Raw genomic sequence first — 23,035 nt, 5'->3', positions numbered from 1 at the left:
ATGTCTATGCGTTCCAGACTTCAGGCTGTAATTGACTGCAAAAAATTTGCAACAAAGTATTAAAAAGTGAAAGTTTGATTCAGGATTGTTTAGTTTGTCCCATTACTTTTGGTCCCTTAAAAAGTGGGAGGCACATATAGAAACCGTTGTAATTACTACACCATTCACCTGATTTGGATGTAAATACCCTCAAATTAAAATGGAAAGTCTGCAGTTAAAGCACATCTTCTTTGTTTCATTTCAAATCCATTGTGGTGATGTATAGAGCCCAAAATATGAGAATTGTGTAGATGTCCCAATATTTATGGACCTGACTGTATGTTAATGCAACAGGAAATGTCTGGTATAAGTAGACCCCTCCTGCATGCATTTGTGATCCAAGTGCTGCATCCTAGGGGAAAGCATCAGATCACTTGCAACTCCATTGGCCAGCTGCGTGACCCACGGTGCTGCTATTTCTACAAAGAGGCCAAGAAGTTTTGGGAGGCGAAGGCCATTGCTGCCCCCTCCGCACCTCCAAATGGCTGCAGGCTGTCAATTACTGACTTCTGCAGCAGCTCTGCTTCTGATGCTGCAGCACCCGTACAGCACATGCGCAAAGTACCAAACATCGGTACTTTGCGACATGGCCAGCACATATAATGGGGGCCCATTAGGTAGTAACGATATACTGCTCCCCAGATGCAAGGCATGAGAACAGTGGTTATTTTTCTTTCGCTGAATGTTTACATTGAAAATGTTAACAACTGATGTTCAATTATTTCATTAGGTTCTTTTCATTTACTATGCTAGAATTAACTTTTTTATACATAGCACATTTCAGAATAAACTTGCCTAAAACTTATTTGAAATAATAAGACACATAAAGGGCTATATTTATCAGGTTTTGAAAGTCAGCAGCTGACATGCTGATTTACATTCAGTATTATTGCCGTTTTAAATCAGCAGTTTTGAAAACTCGACATTAGTAAATGTACCTCAAAGTCACAAAAGGTAAATTCATTTTTTTTTGCCACAGAACAGAAATCAACCTGTCTTTCACACGAGTAGTTTTGTGTTTATATAGCAAGAGCGGTAGAAGAACTGGAGCCAAAGTATTCATATTCTATAAGTTAGAACAATGTCAGCAGAGGCAAAATACAGAATAATATTAATGCTAATGTATTCTGCTGACATATAAGAAAGATTTCCGCACATTTAAATTAGGGGCACAGTGGAGGTGGATTACAGTGGAGGAAAGATTTTGGCCTACAGAATCCATTAAAACTGTAAAAAATAAAATAGGATTTTAATATCTACCGGTAAATCCTTTTCTCCTAGTCCGTAGAGGATGCTGGGGACTCCAAAAGGACCATGGGGGTATAGACGGGATCCGCAGGAGACATGGGCACACTATAAGACTTTTACTGGGTGTGAAATGGCTCCTCCCTCTATGCCACTCCTCCAGACCTCAGTTCTAGGAACTGTGGCCCTCATTCCGAGTTGCTCGCTAGCCGCTTTTCGCAGCAGTGCACACGCTAAGCCGCCGCCCTCTGGGAGTGAATCTTAGCTTAGCAGAATTGCGAACGAAAGATTCACAAAATTGCGAATAGAAATTTCTTAGCAGTTTCTGAGTAGCTCGAGACTTACTCTGCCACTGCGATCAGTTCAGTCAGTTTCGTTCCTGGTTTGACGTCACAAACACACCCAGCGTTCGCCCAGGCACTCCCCCGTTTCTCCAGCCACTCCCGCGTTTTTCCCAGAAACGGCAGCGTTTTTTCACACACACCCATAAAACGTCCAGTTTCCGCCCAGAAACACCCACTTCCTGTCAATCACACTCCGATCACCAGAACGAAGAAAAAACCTTGTAATGCCGTGAGTAAAATACCAAACTTCTTAGCAAATTTACTTCAAGCAGCCGCAGTGCGAACATTGCGCATGCGCAGTTAGCGGAAAATCGCATCGATGCGAAGGAAAATAACGAGCGAACAACTCGAAATGAGGGCCTGTGCCCAGGGGAGACGGACATTTCGAGGAAAAGGATTTTTGTTAAACTAAGGGTGAGATACATACCAGCTCACACCACAAACACCGTACAACTGGATTAGCCTGAATACCAGATAACAGTATGAACGAAAGAACAGCAACAAGCTGAACATAACCGATACACAACAGTCGTGTAACCGAAACCAACAACCAACAATACAACTGCAAGTAACAGTCCGCACTGGGATGGGCGCCCAGCTTCCTCTACGGACTAGGAAAAAAGGATTTACCGGTAGGTATTAAAATCCTATTTTCTCTTACGTCCTAGAGGATGCTGGGTACTCCAAAAGGACCATGGGGTCTATACCAAAGCTCCAGATCGGGCGGGAGAGTGCGGACGACTCTGCAGCACCGATTGAGCAAAAATGAGGTCCTCATCAGCCAGGGTATCAAACTTGTAGAACTTAGCAAAGGTGTTTGAACCCGACAACGTAGCTGCTCGGCAAAGTTGAAGTGCCGAGACCCCTCGGGCAGCCGCCCAAGATGAGCCCACCTTCCTGGTAGAATGGGCCATTACCGACTTCGGCAACGGCAACCCAGCAGAAGAATGAGCGTGCTGAATCGTATTACAAATCCAGCGTGCAATAGTCTGCTTGGAAGCAGGATTTCCAATCTTGTTGGAAGCATACAGGACAAACAGAGCTTCTGTTTTTCTAACAAGAGCCGTCCTGGCGACAAATTTTCAAAGCTCTCACGACATCAAGAGATTTTGGCACTGCCACAGCATCCATAGCCACAGGTACCACAATAGGTTGATTTATGTGAAACGAAGAAACCACCTTCGGCAGAAATTGTTGACGAGTCCTCAATTCCGCTCTATCCACATGGAAAATCAAATATGGGCTCTTGTGAGACAAAGCCGCCAATTCTGACACTCGTCTGGCCGACACCAAGGCCAAAAGCATGACCACTTTCCAAGTGAGAAACTTTAACTCAACCTTTCGCAAAGGTTCAAACCAGTGAGATATAAGAAATTGTAACACCACTTCAACATCCCGCGGTGGCACAAATGGAGGATGGATATGCAGCACTCCCTTCACGAAAGTCTGAACTTCAGGAAGGGCGGCCAATTATTTTTGAAAGAAAATAGATAAAGCCGAAATCTGCACTTTGATGGAACCCAATTTCAGGCCTGCATCCACGCCTGCCTGCAAAATATAGAGGAAACGACCCAATTGAAACTCCTCCGCAGGAGCTGTTATGGCTTCACACCACGACACATATTTTCTCCAAATACGGTGGTAATGCTTCGCCGTGACCTCCTTTCTAGCTTTAAGGAGAGTGGGGAGGACTTCCCCTGGAATACCCTTACGAGCTAGGATTTGGCGTTCAACCTCCACGCCGTCAAACACAGCTGCGGTGAGTCCGGAAATAGGCATGGCCCCTGCAGTAACAGGTCCTCTCTGAGAGGGAGCGGCCAAGGATCTTCTATGAGTAATTCCTGAAGATCCGGATACCAGGCCCTCCGTGGCCAATCTGGAACGACGAGTATTGCCTGAACCCTTGTTCGTCTTATGATTCTCAACACTCTTGGAATGAGAGGAAGTTGAGGGAACACATACACCGACTATAACACCCACGGAGTTACCAGGGCGTCCACTGCACTGGCTTGGTGGTCCCGTGACCTGGAACATTACCTCGGAAGCTTCTTGTTGAGGCGAGACGCCATCATGTCTATTTGAGGAATTCCCCAATGCCTTGTCACTTCTGCAAATATCTCTTGATGAAGGGCCCACTCTCCTGGATGGAGATCGTGTCTGCTGAGGAAGTCTGCTTCCCAGTTGTCCACGCCCGGAAGGAAGACTGCTGACAGAGCGCACACGTGCTGTTCCGCCCAGTGGAGAACTCTTGTGGCCTCCGCCATTGCCGCTCTGCTCTTTGTTCCGCCCTGGCGGTTTACGTACGCCACCGCTGTTATGTTGTCCGACTGAATCATGACAGGTAGACTTTGAAGAAGGTTTTTCGCTTGCAGAAGGCCGTTGTAAATGGCTTTTAACTCCAGAACATTTATGTGGAGACAAGATTCCTGGCTTGACCATTTTCCCTGGAAACTTCTTCCTTGTGTGACTACACCCCAGCCTCTGAGACTTGCATCTGTGGTCAGCAGGACCCAATCTTGGATTCCGAACCTGCGTCCCTCTAGAAGGTGAGAGCTTTGCAGCCACCACAGGAGAGAAATTCTGGTCCTGAAAGATAGACTTATTTTCCGTTGCATGTGCAGGTGAGACCCGGACCATTTGTTCAGCAGGTCCCACTGAAACACCCGGGCATGAAACCTGCCAAACTGAATGACTTCGTAAGCCGCAACCATCTTCCCTAGCACTCGAGTGCATTGATGAATCGACACTCTTGCCGGTTTCAGAATCTCCTTGACCATGGTCTGGATTTCCAGAGCTTTTTCCGCCGGAAGAAACACTCTCTGTAGTTCCGTGTCTAGGATCATGCCCAAGAAGGGCAGTTGAGTTGTCGGGATCAACTGAGACTTTGGCAAATTTAGAATCCAACCATGATGTTGCAGAACTGTCAGGGAAAGTTCCACATTTCTTAGCAACTGCTCTCTTGATCTCGCCTTTATCAGGAGATCGTCCAAGTACGGGATAATTGTGACAACCTGCTTGCGTAGGAGTACCATCATTTCCGCTATCACTTTGGTGGACCCTCGGGGCCGTGGAAAGCCCAAACGGCAACGTCTGAAATTGGTAATGACAATCCTGCACCGCAAATCTCAGGAAGGCCTGATAAGGAGGATATATCGGGACGTGTAAGTAGGCATCTTTCATGTCGACTGACGCCATAAAATCCCCCCGTTCTAGGCTGGAGATCACAGCTCGAAGAGATTCCATCTTGAACTTGAAAGTTTTCAACTACGGATTGAGGGATTTTAGGTTCAGGATTGGTCTGACCGAGCCGTCCGGCGTTGGCACGACAGAGGCTCGAAAAGAACCCTTCCCCCCCGTTGGGACGGGGGAACCAAGACAATGACCCTCTGTTGACACAGCTTTTGTATTGCAGCATTTACTACTGCCCTTTCTGGAATAGAAACTGGCAAGGCTGATTTAAAAAATCGGCGGGGGGGCATCTCCTGAAACTCCAGTTTGTACCCTTGGGACACTATGTCTAAGCCCCAAGGATCTAGGCCCAATTGAAACCAGACCTGACTGAAGATTCGGAGACGGGCCCCCACCGGCACGGACTCCCGTAGGGGAGCCCCAGCGTCATGCGGTGGACTTGGCAGAGGCGGGGGAGGACTTTTGGTCCTGGGCGCCCGACACAGCAGGCGACCTTTTTCCCCTTTCTCTACCTTTTGAAGCGAGGAAGGACGAGCCCCTTCCTTTTTTGTATTTATTAGGCCGAAAGGACTGCATCTGATAATGGGGCGCCTTTTTCTGTTGTGCGGGAACATAAGGAAGAAAAGATGACTTACCCGCAGTAGCGGTAGACACCAGGTCAGCAAGGCCGTCACCAAACAAGACACTACCTTTAAAAGGGAGAGCTTCCACAGCTTTCTTGGAGTCGGCATCAGCATTCCATTGATGAATCCACAGCGCCCTCCTGGCCGAGACCGCCATGACATTGGCCCTTGATCCCAAGAGGCCAATATCCCTCGCCGCATCCTTTAGGTAAGCTGCAGCGTCCCTGATAGAACCAAAAGTCAAAAGAATGTTATCCTTATCAATGGTATCCATGTCAGATGCCAAATTATCAGCCCACTTAGCAATAGCACTACTCACCCACGCCGACGCCACGGCAGGCCTGAGGAGTGCACCCGTAGTGACATAAATGGCCTTCAATGTCGTTTCCTGCTTGCGATCCGCAGGATCCTTGAGGGCAGCCGTGTCCGGAGACGGAAGCGCCACCTTCTTGGAAAGTCGGGACAGAGCCTTGTCCACATTGGGAGACAACTCCCACTTCTCCCTGTCGTCAGAGGGGAAAGGATATGCCATAAAAATTCTCTTGGGAATCTGCCACCTTTTGTCAGGCAACTCCCAAGCCTTTTCACAAAGAGCGTTCAGTTCATGAGAGGGGGGAAACTTCACCTCAGGCTTTTTCCCTTTAAATAAACAAACCCTTGTATCTGGAACAGGAGGTTCTTCAGAAATATGTAAAACATCTTTAATAGCCACAATCATGTACTGAATACTCTTTACCAATTTTGGATGTAAACTGGCCTCACTAAAGTCGACACTGTCCGTGTCGGTATCTGTATCTGCCATCTGGGTAAAGGAACGTTTCTGTGACCCTGAGGGGGCCAGTACCTGGGATAAGGCATCCTCCATGGATTTTCTCCACGTTTGTGTCTGAGAATCTGATTTATCCAGCCTCTTAGATAATAACGCCACATTTGCATTCAATGTACTCAACATATTCACCCAATCAGCAGTCGGCGGTGCCGACAGAGTCACTCCCAAATACTTCTCTGCGCCCCCAGTAACTTCCTCCGGGGAGGAGCACTCAGCCTCAGATATGTCGACACACGGTACCGACACACACACACTCACACTGGCCAAAGGGGACAGACCCACAGGGAAGCCTGTAGAGAGAACACAGAGGGAGTATGCCAGCTCACACCCCAGCGCCCATATACTACTAAGCAAATAATATATGTTGTCTGCGCTGAATATATATATATATATATATATATATATATAGCACCAATTGTATGTGCCCCCCCCCCCCCGTTTTGCTCCCTTTGTTACTTGTAAGGAGAGTGGAGGTCCGGGCGAGCGTCTCCGCATGCACTGTGGAGAAGAGAAAATGGCGCTGGTAAGCTGTGCGGCTAAGCCCCGCCCCTTACCGGCGCGCTATAGTCCCGCTAAAATGTAAAAGATTATACTGGCGGGGGTACATACACAGTGCCCAGGCACCCCTAATATGTATTTTGCCAGTGTAAAACAAGGCACCAGTAACCTGCTGCCCAGGGCGCTCCCCCCAGCGCCCGGCACCCTGTGAGTGCCGTTGGTGTGTGTGTGGGAGCATGGAGCGCAGCGCGACCGCTGCGCTGTACCTCCGTTACTGAAGTCTTCTGCCGTCACTGAAGTCTTCTGTTCTTCTAATACTCTACTCTAATTCTTCTCACCCGGCTTCTTTCCTCTGGCTTCTGTGAGGGGGGTGACGGCGCGGCTCCGGGAACAAGCAGCTAGGCGCACCAAGTGATCGAACCCTCTGGAGCTAATGGTGTCCAGTAGCCTAAGAAGCAGTACCCTTAACTCAGAAGAAGTAGGTCTGACTTCTCTCCCCTCAGTCCCACGAAGCAGGGAGCCTGTAGCCAGCAGGTCAGTAGAGCTCCCCTAATGTGTGTCCAGTCTCTCCTGGGCACAAAATCTAATTGAGGTCTGGAGGAGGGGCATAGAGGGAGGAGCCAGTTCACACCCAGTAAAAATAAGAATTTACTTACCGATAATTCTATTTCTCGGAGTCCGTAGTGGATGCTGGGGTTCCTGAAAGGACCATGGGGAATAGCGGCTCCGCAGGAGACAGGGCACAAAAAGTAAAGCTTTAGGATCAGGTGGTGTGCACTGGCTCCTCCCCCTATGACCCTCCTCCAAGCCTCAGTTAGGATACTGTGCCCGGACGAGCGTACACAATAAGGAAGGATTTTGAATCCCGGGTAAGACTCATACCAGCCACACCAATCACACTGTACAACCTGTGATCTGAACCCAGTTAACAGTATGATAACAGCGGAGCCTCTGAAAAGATGGCTCACAACAATAATAACCCGATTTTTGTAACTATGTACAAGTATTGCAGATAATCCGCACTTGGGATGGGCGCCCAGCATCCACTACGGACTCCGAGAAATAGAATTATCGGTAAGTAAATTCTTATTTTCTCTATCGTCCTAGTGGATGCTGGGGTTCCTGAAAGGACCATGGGGATTATACCAAAGCTCCCAAACGGGCGGGAGAGTGCGGATGACTCTGCAGCACCGAATGAGAGAACTCCAGGTCCTCCTTAGCCAGGGTATCAAATTTGTAGGATTTTACAAACGTGTTTGCCCCTGACTAAGTAGCCGCTCGGCAAAGTTGTAAAGCCGAGACCCCTCGGGCAGCCGCCCAAGATGAGCCCACCTTCCTTGTGGAATGGGCATTTACATATTTTGGCTGTGGCAGGCCTGCCACAGAATGTGCAAGCTGAATTGTATTACACATCCAACTAGCAATAGTCTGCTTAGAAGCAAGAGCACCCAGTTTGTTGGGTGCATACAGGATAACAGCAAGTCAGTTTTCCTGACTCCAGCCGTCCTGGAACCTATATTTTCAGGGCCCTGACAACATCTAGCAACTTGGAGTCCTCCAAGTCCCTAGTAGGCGCAAGGCACCACAATAAGCTGGTTCAGGTGAAACACTGACACCACCTTAGGGAGAGAACTGGGGACGAGTCCGCAGCTCTGCCCTGTCCGAATGGACAAACAGATATGGGCTTTTTTGAGAAAAAAACCCACCAATTTGACACTCGCCTGGCCCAGGCCAGGGCCAAGAGCATGGTCACTTTTCATGTGAGATGCTTCAAATCCACAGATTTGACTGGTTTTAAACCAATGTGATTTGAGGAATCCCAGAACTACGTTGAGATCCCACAGTGCCACTGGAGGCACAAAAGGGGGTTGTATATGCAATACTCCCTTGACAAACTTCTGGACTTCAGGAACTGAAGCCAATTCTTTCTGGAAGAAAATCGACAGGGCCGAAATTTGAACCTTAATGGACCCCAATTTGAGGCCCATAGACACTCCTGTTTGCAGGAAATGCAGGAATCGACCGAGTTGAAATTTCTTCGTGGGGCCTTCCTGGCCTCACACCACGCAACATATTTTCGCCACATGTGGTGATAATGTTGTGCGGTCACCTCCTTCCTGGCTTTGACCAGGGTAGGAATGACCTCTTCCGGAATGCCTTTTTCCCTTAGGATCCGGCGTTCCACCGCCATGCCGTCAAACGCAGCTGCGGTAAGTCTTGGAACAGACATGGTACTTGCTGAAGCAAGTCCCTTCTTAGCGGCAGAGGCCATAAGTCCTCTGTGAGCATCTCTTGAAGTTCCGGGTACCAAGTCCTTCTTGGCCAATCCGGAGCCATGAGTATAGTTCTTACTCCTCTACGTCTTATAATTCTCAGTACCTTAGGTATGAGAAGCAGAGGAGGGAACACATACACCGACTGGTACACCCACGGTGTTACCAGAACGTCCACAGCTATTGCCTGAGGGTCTCTTGACCTGGCGCAATACCTGTCCCGTTTTTTGTTCAGACGGGACGCCATCATGTCCACCTTTGGTATTTCCCAACGGTTCACAATCATGTGGAAAAACTTCCCGATGAAGGCCCTCATTCCGAGTCGTTCGCTCGGTAATTTTCATCGCATCGCAGTGAAATTCCGCTTAGTACGCATGCGCAATAATCGCACTGCGACTGCGCCAAGTAATTTTACAATGAAGATAGTATTTTTACTCACGGCTTTTTCTTCGCTCCGGCGATCGGAGTGTGATTGACAGGAAATGGGTGTTACTGGGCGGAAACACGGCGTTTTCGGGGCGTGTGGATAAAAACGCTACCGTTTCCGGAAAAAACGCAGGAGTGGCCGGGGAAACGGGGGAGTGTCTGGGCGAACGCTGGGTGTGTTTATGACGTCAAACCAGGAACGACAAGCACTGAACTGATCGCAGATGCCGAGTAAGTCTGAAGCTACTCTGAAACTGCTAAGTAGTTTGTAATCGCAATATTGCGAATACATCGGTCGCAATTTTAAGAAGCTAAGATACACTCCCAGTAGGCGTAGGCTTAGCCTGAGCAACTCTGCTAAATTCGCCTTGCGAGCGATCAACTCGGAATGAGGGCCGAAGTTTCCACTCTCCCGGGTGGAGGTCGTGCCTGCTGAGGAAGTCTGCTTCCCAGTTTCCATTCCCGGAATGAAACACTGCTGACAGTGCTATCACATGATTTTCCGCCCAGCGAAAAGTCCTTGCAGTTTTTGCCATTGCCCTCCTGCTTCTTGAGCCGCCCTGTCTGTTTACGTGGGCGACTGCCGTGATGTTTTTCCCACTGGATCAATACCGGCTGACCTTGAAGCAGAGGTCTTGCTAAGCTTAGAGCATTATAAAATTACCCTTAGCTCCAGTATATTTCTGTGGAGAAAAGTCTCCAGACTTGATCACACTCCCTGGAAATTTTTTCCTTGTGTGACTGCTCCCCAGCCTCTCGGGCTGGCCTCCGTGGTCACCAGCATCCAATCCTGAATGCCGAATCTGCGGCCCTCTAGAAGATGAGCACTCTGTAACCACCACAGGAGAGACACCCTTGTCCTTGGATATAGGGTTATCCGCTGATGCATCTGAAGATGCGATCCGGACCATTTGTCCAGCAGATCCCACTGAAAAGTTCTTGCGTGAAATCTGCCGAATGGAATTGCTTCGTAGGAAGCCACCATTTTTACCAGGACCCTTGTGCAATGATGCACTGACACTTTTCCTGGTTTTAGGAGGTTCCTGACTAGCTCGGATAACTCCCTGGCTTTCTCTTCCGGGAGAAACACCTTTTTCTGGACTGTGTCCAGAATCATCCCTAGGCACAGCAGATGTGTCGTCGGGATCAGCTGCGATTTTGGAATATTTAGAATCCACCCGTGCTGTTGTAGCAGTATCCGAGATAGTGCTACTCCGACCTCCAACTGTTCCCTGGACTTTGCCCTTATCAGGAGATCGTCCAAGTAAGGGATAATTAAGACGCCTTTTCTTCGAAGAAGAATCATCATTTCGGCCATTACCTTGGTAAAGACCCGGGGTGCCGTGGACAATCCAAACGGCAGCGTCTGAAACTGATAGTGACAGTTCTGTACCACGAACCTGAAGTACCCTTAGTGAGAAGGGCAAATTTGGGACATGGAGGTAAGCATCCCTGATGTCCCGGGACACTATATAGTCCCCTTCTTCCTGGTTCGTTATCACTGCTCTGAGTGACTCCATCTTGATTTGAACCTTTGTAAGTGTTCAAATTTTTTAGATTTAGAATAGGTCTCACCTAGCCTTCTGGCTTCAGTACCACAATATAGTGTGGAATAATACCCCTTTCCTTGTTGTAGGAGGGGTAATTTGATTATCACCTGCTGGGAATACAGCTTGTGAATTGTTTCCCATACTGCCTCCTTGTCGGAGGGAGACCTTGGTAAAGCAGACTTCAGGAGCCTGCGAGGGGGAAACGTCTCGACATTCCAATCTGTACCCCTGGGATACTACTTGTAGGATCCAGGGGTCCTGTACGGTCCCAGCGTCATGCTGAGAGCTTGGCAGAAGCGGTGGAAGGCTTCTGTTCCTGGGAATGGGCTGCCTGCTGCAGTCTTCTTCCCTTTCCTCTATCCCTGGGCAGATATGACTCTTATAGGGACGAAAGGACTGAGGCTGAAAAGACGGTGTCTTTTTCTGCAGAGATGTGACTTAGGGTAAAAACGGTGGATTTTCCAGCAGTTGCCGTGGCCACCAGGTCCGATGGACCGACCCCAAATAACTCCTCTTCCTTTATACGGCAATACACCTTTGTGCCGTTTGGAATCTGCATCACCTGACCACTGTCGTGTCCATAAACATCTTCTGGCAGATATGGACATCGCACTTACTCTTGATGCCAGAGTGCAAATATCTCTCTGTGCATCTCGTATATATAGAAATGCATCCTTTAAATGCTCTATAGTCAATAAAATACTGTCCCTGTCAAGGGTATCAATATTTTTAGTCAGGGAATCCGACCAAGCCACCCCAGCTCTGCACATCCAGGCTGAGGCGATCGCTGGTCGCAGTATAACACCAGTATGTGTGTATATACTTTTTTATGATATTTTCCAGCCTCCTGTCAGCTGGCTCCTTGAGGACGGCCCTATCTATAGACGGTACCGCCACTTGTTTTGATAAGCGTGTGAGCGCCTTATCCACCCTAAGGGGTGTTTCCCACCGCGCCCTAACTTCTGGCGGGAAAGGGTATACCGCCAATAATTTTCTATCGGGGGGAACCCACGCATCATCACACACTTCATTTAATTTATCTGATTCAGGAAAAACTACAGGTAGTTTTTTCACATCCCACATAATACCCTCTTTTGTGGTACTTGTAGTATCAGAAATATGTAACACCTCCTTCATTGCCCTTAACAAGTAACGTGTGGCCCTAAAGGGAAATACGTTTGTTTCTTCACCGTCGACACTGAAATCAGTGTCCGTGTCTGTGTCTGTCGACCGACTGAGGTAAAAGGACGTTTTAACGCCCCTGACGGTGTTTGAGACGCCTGGACAGGTACTAATTTGTTTGCCAGCCGTCTCATGTCGCCAACCGACCTTGCAGCGTGTTGACATTATCACGTAATTCCATAAATAAGCCATCCATTCCGGTGTCGACTCCCTAGAGAGTGACATCACCATTACAGGCAATTTGCTCCGCCTCCTCACCAACATCGTCCTCATACATGTCGACACACACGTACCGACATATAGCACACACACACAGGGAATGCTCTGATAGAGGACAGGACCCCACTAGCCCCTTGGGGAGACAGAGGGAGAGTTTGCCAGCACACACCAAAACGCTATATTTTACAGGGATAGCCTTATAATAAGTGCTCCCTTATAGCTGCTTTTATAAAATCACAATTTCGCCAAATTTTGCCCCCCCTCTCTTGATTTAACCCTGTTTCTGTAGTGCAGTGCAGGGGAGAGCCTGGGAGCCTTCCTGACCAGCGGAACTGTGTGAGGAAATGGCGCTGTGTGCTGAGGAGATAGGCCCCGCCCCCTTTTCGGCGGGCTCGTCTCCCGCTTAAAAATGGATTCTGGCAGGGGTTAAATATCTCCATATAGCCCCGGAGGCTATATGTGAGGTATTTTTTTGCCAAAAAAAGGATTTTCATTGCTGCCCAGGGCGCCCCCCCCCAGCGCCCTGCACCCTCAGTGACTGCCGTGTGAAGTGTGCTGAGAGCAATGGCGCACAGCTGCAGTGCTGTGCGCTACCTTAAGAAGACTGAGGAGTCTTCTGCCGCCGATTCTGGACCTTCTTCTCTTTTCAGCATCTGCAAGGGGGCCAGCGGCGAGGCTCCGGTGACCATCCAGGCTGTACCTGTGATCGTCCCTCTGGAGCTAATGTCCAGTAGCCAAAGAAGCCAATCCATCCTGCACGCAGGTGAGTTCACTTCTTCTCCCCTAAGTCCCTCGATGCAGTGATCCTGTTGCCAGCAGGATTCACTGTAAAATAAAAAACCTAAGCTAAACTTTTCTAAGCAGCTCTTTAGGAGAGCCACCTAGATTGCACCCTTCTCGGCCGGGCACAAAAACCTAACTGAGGCTTGGAGGAGGGTCATAGGGGGAGGAGCCAGTGCACACCACCTGATCCTAAAGCTTTACTTTTTGTGCCCTGTCTCCTGCGGAGCCGCTATTCCCCATGGTCCTTTCAGGAACCCCAGCATCCACTAGGACGATAGAGAAAGTCTTATAGTATGCCCATGTCTCCTGCGGATCCCGTCTATACCCCATGGTCCTTTTGGAGTCCCCAGCATCCTCTAGGACGTAAGAGAAAAAAAAATGTTTAGCACACAACTGTTTAAGATTTCAGCCATAGTAGTAAAATACTTCTGTGGAAGTGCAGAGAATATTGACAACTCTACCCAGACTAAATAATGACATGTTTGTGAGGTGTATGGATTATTTTGTAACCAGTGAGTATGTTGACTGCATAATGTCGACATGTTCTGAATGGCATTTGGAATGTTGAGAATGGAATTTCTCCGAGCCCTTACCCCAATCTATCTATATCTCTAACAACGGCTCTCAACAATCTGGTTGTTGACATTCTGACACTATCGACGTGTGCAATGCAGACAATCTGGAGAATACCATCTGTGAGTTTATGTATTTATGGGTAACATAGATAAGTAAAAAGAAGGTGGAATTATATACTACTATTTAGTACCAATTTACTTTATTTGCCTCTATTATTCAATCAGAAACTTTGCTTTAATGCTCTTAAATTATGTAGTTCTCGCAAATGATCAGTCCTACAACCAGCACATATACTGCAAGCACAGAAACTGGTGGAAAACATTTTTAATGCCCAATAATAAAGGGGCATCTGCTCTTTAACACTTTTCATATTCCACCAGTGAGTAGTGTCTGCTGAATAAGTGATGGGTAGAACCCCAGTCTGAGAAGTGATGCTCACACTCTACCCATGAATAGGCAAAGTTACCCACAAGTACTGAATAGTACACTACAAACTGAAGTTCAGCAGCATTTATACAATATTCTCAAAGACTGTAGCTACAAGGACGCAGTACTACTTACAGTTCCCACCAGAGGAAAGATGAACCCAGCACCAATACTGGCTCGCACATCACTAATGGGCAGAGTGAATCCTGTAGGTACTCCTTTCTTCTCAGGCTGATGTGACAGAGACAGGTGGGTCTTGGCCATGCATATTGGAAGTTTAGTAAAACCCTGCGCAGTGGGCAACAAACAAAAAAAAGATTGGTTAACTCTTGTTCTGAATCATTCCGGACCTTCTGCACTTATTTAATGAACTATTCTGCCACTTTAATATATTTTTCCAAAATTAAATTATGGGTATCTGTTTGGATGATTGACCATGTTAAGGTCGACAGTCATTAGGTCGACCACTATTAGTCGACATGGAAATAGTCGACACTGGGCAGGTCGACACACGAAAAGGTTGACATGGCTTTAGATTTAACTTTTTCATACTTTACCATCCATGTGGACTACTATTGGGAACGGTAACCTGTGCCGATTGCAGCGGTAGCAGAGCGAGGCGCCTTGCCTGCATCGCTCACCATGTAAGGGGATGCGGTACACTAATTGGGATTCTTGGTTATGTTACGGAAAAAATGACACCAAAAACAGTTAAAAAATTCATGTCGACCTTTTCATGTGTCGACCTGTCCCATGTCGACCATTCTCATGTGTCAACTATTAGTTCATGTCGACCATGTCTATGTCGACCAATAATGGTCGACCTAATGAATGTTGGCCTTAACATGGTCGACCATTCATACCAGAACTGAAATTATGATAATGGCTTTTATTTGTCCATATAATTTTCAGTCAACTTTGGCTCTTCTGTTGCTTGTTGTAAAGCAGCAGTTCTCCCTCTTAAAACTTTTTTTTATACAGCTGATTTTAATATAATCTCTGACACTAGGCACTTTGTATAGGAGACCCACTGGGTATTTCCCTTACCTGTTGTGTGTAGACCTCAATCTTTGATTGGGCTTTGGGTGATAGCTCAATGTCTGCAGCACCGTACACCTTCTGTGCGATGGCTCGGATCTTCTCCACAATGGGAAGCTGCAAAACAAAAAACAGCCTGTATAAAGTCCTTTATCTTTGCTCAGTTTAACAATACACAAATATGCCTCGACAACAATATCAAATGAATCAGCACAGTCTCCTGGTGCGTCCTAGCCACATCGTGTTGTGTCTAAAATGCATTTTCAGCAACAAAACAGGCGCACAACACTAGCGCAGTTGTACAGGACCTATCAGCTCACTCGCAGCAGGCATCTCTTGCTGCATAGCGTACTGAGGCCCCATCTGTATGTCTGAAGCTGGGAGGGCAGGCAAATAACATGTGGGGAATCTGAGTTATTGCACAAGTGGACAGGACTTCATTCAGACAAAAAAAGTCAGGACTCCTTTAACCACTACCCATATATATTAAGCCATGAACATGGGTGTTTTGTAGACGATCAGTGTATATTCTCAAAAAGCCTTTAATGTTCTGTGATTCTGTTCTGGTCTGTACCCAAGTCCAAACAGCTGCCAATATCTTTCATGCATTTCCTAAAGTATTCACTTGATATTTTCACATTAGTGCTTTTGGTACCCACAGAGCAGCAAAACAATACTCATTTAGCACTTACTGACCTATGTCTGATCACGCTGCAGCAGAGAAACTTTGAGATACCTCCATTACTAATGTACTTCATATGTAATGCAAAAAGAGCATTGTACACAGGAAAAAAGGCGAGTTTGGTCATCGCATTTAACATTCTGTTAAAGAACCTGTTTGCTTGAACCTTTTTTTTTCCAAAAGATGCAGACCTTCTGTCTGCCTTGTACGACCTATATCAAGTCTTGAAATGGAACGCTTGGCAAACAAACATACTAAGGGATATTAACAGTGTCATACAATATTTATAAAGGAGGTGACATTACATCATGGATGCCATCTGTCTGGGGTATGTTAATTACAAAGAAACACACAACAGAAAGCATGTTTACATATTAAGTATTAATACTTCTCCAGTGTGTAGCAATGAAAGCAATTGTGGAACCCAATTCATCGTGGAGAGTTCAGAGTGCTATGCCCCTCCTGTGTCCTCCACATACTTATTAGATAGTAAGCTTATATGGGTATATCCCTCTTTGCCTTCTGGTTTTAGGTCTATGTATGTTGTTTTATGATGTCCTGTAATGAGACCCCTAAGTGTAGTATTCTCCTATGAACGCAAACGGAGTCAAAATTACAAAGTGGAGAGCCGCTTCCTTGTCCAGTTTTCCTTTATTTCTCATAGCTTTTTTCTTGCTTGGGAGAGGTCATAGCGCGCGCATCAATAGTACTTTTAATAAAAAGGATCTAAGGGGGTTCTGGGTGAACCATAGTGCCTAAGGCAGTAAGTAGTAAAGCATCAAAACTAATATTCTCTCATTTTAAAGGTCCTCTTTAAATGGAAACCATACACTTAATATTTCATTGTGAATGTCGACACACTGAGGATGTTGATAATGTGCCTGTCGACAGATTGAGCAATGCCCACATTGTGGTGTCAGTCTTCTGACCAGATGCCCTGTAAATGCCTTATAAAATTACAGTTGAACTGAAATCATTCATTTTACTGGGCATTTAAAACATTACATATGTAGAATAAAAAAATAAATACAGCTGCTCTCTTGTGTTCATCTACAGTGTCTATCTATCTATCTATCTATCTATCTATCTATCTATCTATCTATCATATTTATTTTCCTCAGTTCGGGTTATGTTTTAAAGAATTATGAATAATAGGCTACGGATATTTTCACTGTTTTGAATATAGAAATACATTTTTGTTGGTGAGGGAGTTTAGAAAGCTAAACCCCAAATTATGTTTTAGTTATGGATTCATAACATTGCAAGTTGATGGGTTCCATATTGTCAATCCAGGATCCATGCAGTCTGTTTAAGCTGTGTAAACATATGTTTCATACAGTAGGTGTAAATGTTGATTTAGTCATTGAGAAGCACAGTGAGCAAAAGCATTATCTATGAGGCATTAGTTGCTTGGCAGTTGTTTAAAGTTAGACTGGTCAGGAAGCTACAGGACAGTATATTCCTCTTTGTGAAAGTAGTGAAAATAAGCTTTGTCCATGTTTGACCTTAAAAGGATTAAACAACTTGCAATTTATGTCAATAATGGCACAGTCCTTTTTATGGTAATACTATGGAATGTTCCTAGAAAGAACTTGTTACAAAACAGATAAATGACCTACGTTTTGCAGACTTCTTTTTGTTTATACATTTGGTAGGAAATTGATCTTTTTTTCAATAAACGTTCTTCAGAGCAGGAATTATACAGTTCATCTTTACATACAAAATACATACAAGGATAAACTTTGCACAGATCAAGTCATTTCTGCAAATGTAAACTAACAACTGCAGCACATCCTATATTAATGAAGTTTTTAATGGTAATCTTTTAAGCCTTGCCTTGTTATGCTATTTTCTTATTCACTACTGAGGCCTTTCTTGCCCCATGCTGAGTCTATTTTGGCATTTTTTTTTGTGTTTTCCTGTGAAAATCCCTCTTTGTGCATCCTATTGCATTACTTTGCGACTAACAGATCCTGCTGATTAAAATAATGATATGCAGCATGCCTATATTCTGTGTGTAATTGCGGCTCTATCTGCAGTCGAACTGCCACGTTCAGGAAAACACTCTAGCATAGTATTTTGTATGCTAATACAGTTGCAGTCTCACACAGAATATAGGCATGCTGCATGTCATATTAACCAGCAGAAGCTGCTTGTGCGTCCTGTTGCATTACTGGCCATCTCGACTTGGTGGGCCATTTGGAATGCGGATTCAGAATCTAAATGTTCCTTGGAATCTCTTATGTTTGGTGAGGATGTTCTCTTTGGTCCAGAACTGGATACTGTTATTGCCCAGGTTACCAGTGGAAAAATCACTTTGATTCTAGTGACTTCATTTTCAAGCTTTTCTCTCCCTTCGGGGTGAAGCGTCCACTAGAGGTCAATCTGCCAGAGGCTACTTCTTCCTCAATAGGTATTTGTCCACTAAGGGCAGATTTTCTGGTACCAACCAGTGCTCGGGGGCTCAAGAGAGCCTAGTGTTTGATGAGGTATCTTTCCGCCCAGTACTGTCACCAGTTGGAGGGTGGTTGGTCCATTTCAGAGACCATTGGGTGGTGTCGTCTTCAGATGCCTGGGTGCTGGGCATCATTTCCAAATATTACATCATCGACCTCAGGTTAAGAGGTATTAGACCAGGCTATCAATTCTCTCCTCACAGATAGCATCATTGCTTCAGTTCCTCTGCTGGAACAAAAACTGGGCTTTTACTCCTTGTTTCTGGGCCGGAATGAGCATTTCGGCTTCTGAAAAATCTTAAATCTTTGTGCCTTGAAGCCAAGGTTGTGGGTAGATCATTTTGGAATCTCTTCGGTCAGTGATCCACAGCATGGATGCTAATTAATTTTTGGCCTCAATGGATGTCAGGAAGCGTATCTTCTCGTTTGTGCAGGTCATCTCCATAGTTTTGTAAGTCGAATCCAATCACTATCGATTCCAGGCCCTACCACTCGGTGTAGCCACAGCTCCGCGTCTTTTTAACCTGTATCATTTCAGTGATGGCGAGCTTGCTATGTAAGGAAGGTATCACGATCATACCTTATTTAGTCTAACTGCTCGTGAAGGCCGGTAGCTACAAAAGCACCTAGATCGCATGGTTCAAGTACTTCAGGATCACGGCTGGATCCTCATTTCAAGAAGTTTCACCTAATACCTTGTCAGTGCCTCCAGTTTCTCTCTCCAGCGAGTTTTCTTGTAGGAGTCCAAACCCTACAGAACTTTGTCCCGACAGTACTGTCAGTGCCTTGTCCTTCAACTTTGTTGTGCATGAAATTATGGGCACGATTGTCTCCACATTCAAGACCATTCAGTACACCAGGTTCTACTCATTGGAATTCCAGTGGGAAATTCTCCTAAATTAGACGGAATGCAGAGCATCCCTCTCATCTGTTTCTCATTCTGTCCGACAGCACTCGTCAGTCTCAGCATTGGTGGCTGTTTTCCAATCATCTCCAGGGATGACTTAGTCACTCCAAATTAGGTTATTGTGACCACGGATGCGAGTCTTTTAGGAAGGGGTGCCATGGCAATACATCTTAGGCCTTTGGTCACCATCGAAAACTGCTCTGCCGGTCAATGTGCTTGAGCTCCAAGCCATCTCTCTGTCTTATCATGGGGTGCCCAGTCCGTCCAGGACAGCTTGTCAGTCATTTTCAGTCAGTCAACGCCACTGTGTACCTGATGATTGACATATGCCACCACTAAGAGTGTACCAATGATGGCGGAGGCATTCCAAATCCTTTCCTGAGGAGAGACCTTTGTTCTTGCACTCTCAGAAGTTTTCATACCGGGAGTAGACAATTGGGAAGCAGACACTCTCAGCACAACTAGGTTTTCCCCAGAGGTGAGGTCTTCCAACTGTTCATTTTGGAAGTGGGGTCTTCAGTAGGTGTATCTCATAGCCTCTCGACAGAGCTTCAAGGTTCCGCTTTTTTTTTAATGAGATCCAGGGACCTGTTGGCTTTTGCAGTGGATGCTGTGATGGTTCCTTGGGATTTTCATCTAGCATGTCTGTTTCCACAGGCCCCAAAGTTGCACGGATACTCAAGCGCATCAAGGATTAATGGGTGATGGTAATCCTAGAAGCTCCAGACTGGCTACGCAGGTTGTGGTACGTAGACATTCTCAAAATGTCTGTGGGTCCCGTGTGGCGTCTTCCACTTCAAGCAGACATGCTGCAACAAGATCCGTTTCTACACGAGGACTTTCCTCGGTTGGCTTTAACAGCCTGGCTTTTGAGACCGAGCTTTTGAAAGCTAAAGGATTTTCTCCTTCGATAGTCTGTAGTATGCTGTGAGTCCGAAACAACAGGTTTCGTCAGGCAATTACCACGCTATATGGAATATCTACATCTTGTGGTGTAAACAGAGAAGAGTCCATACCTCCCAAGTTTTGCCTCTCTCATTTCTTGGCCTTCCTTCAGGGGGATTTGGAGGTTGGTTTAAAACTTCTTTCTTTGAAAGTACAGATTTTGGCCTTGTAAATTTATTTCCAGCAGTGTTAGGACGCCTGGAAGAAGTGCCAAACCTTTTCACAGGGTGCAGTGCATATTAAACCACCTTTTTGTCTGCCGGTAGCACCATGGGATCTTAATCTGGTCCTATCAGCTCTCAAACATGCTCCATTTGAGCCTTTAGATTCATCTGATCTTCAGTTTGTTATTTGGAAGCTGGTCTTCCTTATGGCTATTGCTTCAGCTTGGCATGTGTCAGAGTTGGGGGCTCAGTATGGTTCCTACGTTCCAATCGAATGTTTCGGCTTTCCACTTAAACCTGAAAATTGTTTTCCTTCTTTGCTGACTTCCCGAGACCGGCATAATTTGGCTGTGCTAGACGTAGCCCAAGCTCTGCAGATCCAGTTCAACAAGACTGTCCGCCGCACAGATTCTTTGCTTGTTTGTTTTTGACGCATATAAACGTGGTTTGCCGGCTACAAAGCAGACCATTGCGTGTTGGATCCACTCTGTCGAGCATATTCTAGTGTGGAGCACCCGGCACCAGATCGGGTGTCTGCGCATTCCACTAGAGCGGTGGCGACCTCCTAGGCGGTGCAACATGGAGCTTCAGTAGAACAAGTCTGCCGGGCAGCTACCTTGTCCTCTGTCCACACGTTTGCTCGTTTTTACTGCTTTCATGTTTTTGCCTCCAGAGATGCACATGGGCATACGGTTCTCTGGTCAGGCAGCCTGGGTGTCCCTCCCCTGGGGGCGGCTGTTGAATGTCTCATGGTCCAGTGTCCTGCAGCCTCTTTTGCCAGATAAAAGAGGATTTCTGGTTACTTACTGTTGAATCCTTCTCTCTTAAGCAAGCCCTGGGACACTTCATTCAATCCCTCACGGTCAGTCATGCAGGTCTTTGGTTCTTGATTGTCTTTTCATTACTGGTTTGTTTTATTGTTTGAACAGTTTTTCACTTGGTTACTGCTACTCTCTGATGGGGTAAGGGAGTGCGCTCCCGAAAGAAAAAGTAAAAAACGGGAGAAATCTTTGATGCATGAGTGAGAGGAGTTGACTCAAGAGGAGGTAAGGTGGAGGTTAGTGGAGATGCTGGAGTGAGTATGGAAGGGTGGGTTGGAGATATACAGTATGATAGACTGGAGGGATTTGTGGGCTTTTGTATGTAAGGGTGAGGAGTTTGGACTGTATTCTATGTTGGATGGGTAGTCAGTGACGTAATTTTCAGAGAGCTGAGGTCATCATGGAATGAAGGGGGAGGTTAATGATATGGCCATAATCATTAAGAATTATTTGAAGGGGGAGAGGCAATCGAGAGGTAGGCCAGAAAATACAGTAGGAGATTGCAGTAGTCCAGAAGGTAAATGGCAAGTACAGTACACGGATGAGTGTTTTGGTGGCATCCTGGGCAGACAGGGTCTGACTCTAGAAATGTGAAGGTGGCGATACCCAGGTCGTGTGGTTTAGGAAGAACGGTAGGCCTATATATATTGTGAGACTGGGAGACCCTGGTTTTGGTGATAGTGAGGAGGTTGAGTGCCCTTGGATATGAAATGGTTTGCCTTGGGGTTTATTCTATATGGTCCTGATTTTCCAAAGGGTGCAGTAGATGGGTATAAACTGAACTGTAGAAATGTGGCCTGCCTTTTTAGTTTCATTTAAAGTCCCTTCTACACATGAAGTTGTTGCAGTTTCGTAAACTTAGCAACAGCAGTCTTTGTTAATAACAGTGCTTGTTGCTGTGTCTGTGTGAAGCCAGAAGTTGTAATGAGACTGCTTTGCTTCACAAGGAGTTTGGAGCCATCTGAAAATTTCTTTTGGTTCCCATTTATTATACTACTGCCACAGTCTATTTCATTTCTGTGTGTAACGTTGGGAGTTGCCAACACCCTACTTTATTTACACTTAGAAATTAGTAGTAGAAAATAAAAGGGTGCCAGCTACAAGTAGTAAAATAAAATAAGAAAGCAAGGTCAGGGCCCTAGGTATCTGCCCTGGATGTGTTTACTAATGCTTCACAGTTAGTTGGTCTGACCATGGCCAAAATAATAATTTGTTCATTTAAGGTTGCACTATGGTCAGTGCTTGACAGTGGGACAAATGTACAGTTAACTGTAACCTATTTTTATGGGCACGTAAACAAAACCAATACCTAGATTATGCTCAACAGGGGTCGGTCAGGGTGTTATTTAGTTTGCTGGCTGTTGGGATCCCGGCGCCGGAATCCCGACACCCAGCATACTGACATCTTATCTCCCTCTTGGGGGTCCACGGCCCCCCAGGAGGGAGAATAGATAGCGTGGCACGCCACCGTGCCCGCAGCGAGCCCGCAAGGGGCTCATTTGCGCTTGCCCAGCTGTCTGTATGCCAGCGGTCGGGATTCCAGCGCCGGTATGCTGGCCGCCGGCATACCATACTACACCTGTCTGTCATTAACAGTTGTTAAAAGGGTAAGGGACTCCAGTAAGTTATGTTTATTAAAAGTGCATTTTCATTTGTTAGATTAGTTCTGCTTAAAATGAAATCAACATCACATTGTAAGGAAGAAGGACATGGATTTCGTTTCATTGGAATTCACAAGTCTCTTTACAGTCCTGGTATCTGCTGAGGGGCCAGCAACAAGAAAGCACACCAATTGCTTGGTCCAACTAGCAGGGCTTTCC

General features: G+C 46.2%; 1 protein-coding gene across 2 annotated transcripts in view; it reads right to left on the bottom strand.

The window, feature by feature from the left end:
• Nucleotides 1-23,035, bottom strand: part of MTHFD1L (methylenetetrahydrofolate dehydrogenase (NADP+ dependent) 1 like) — a 598,574-nt gene that overhangs the window by 115,995 nt on the left and 459,544 nt on the right. For both annotated transcript variants that reach the window (XM_063917907.1, XM_063917906.1), the window contains exons 25-26: nucleotides 15,250-15,357; nucleotides 14,338-14,490 (exon numbers count right to left, since the gene is read on the bottom strand). In XM_063917907.1, coding sequence (XP_063773977.1) covers nucleotides 14,338-14,490; nucleotides 15,250-15,357 — 261 coding nt within the window. The remainder of the gene's footprint in view (nucleotides 1-14,337; nucleotides 14,491-15,249; nucleotides 15,358-23,035) is intronic.

The sequence above is a fragment of the Pseudophryne corroboree genome, chromosome 4, assembly GCF_028390025.1.
Source record: "Pseudophryne corroboree isolate aPseCor3 chromosome 4, aPseCor3.hap2, whole genome shotgun sequence".
NCBI lineage: Eukaryota > Metazoa > Chordata > Amphibia > Anura > Myobatrachidae > Pseudophryne > Pseudophryne corroboree.
Note: the sequence above shows the minus strand (reverse complement) of the source record. Positions and strands in the feature narration are given on the sequence as shown.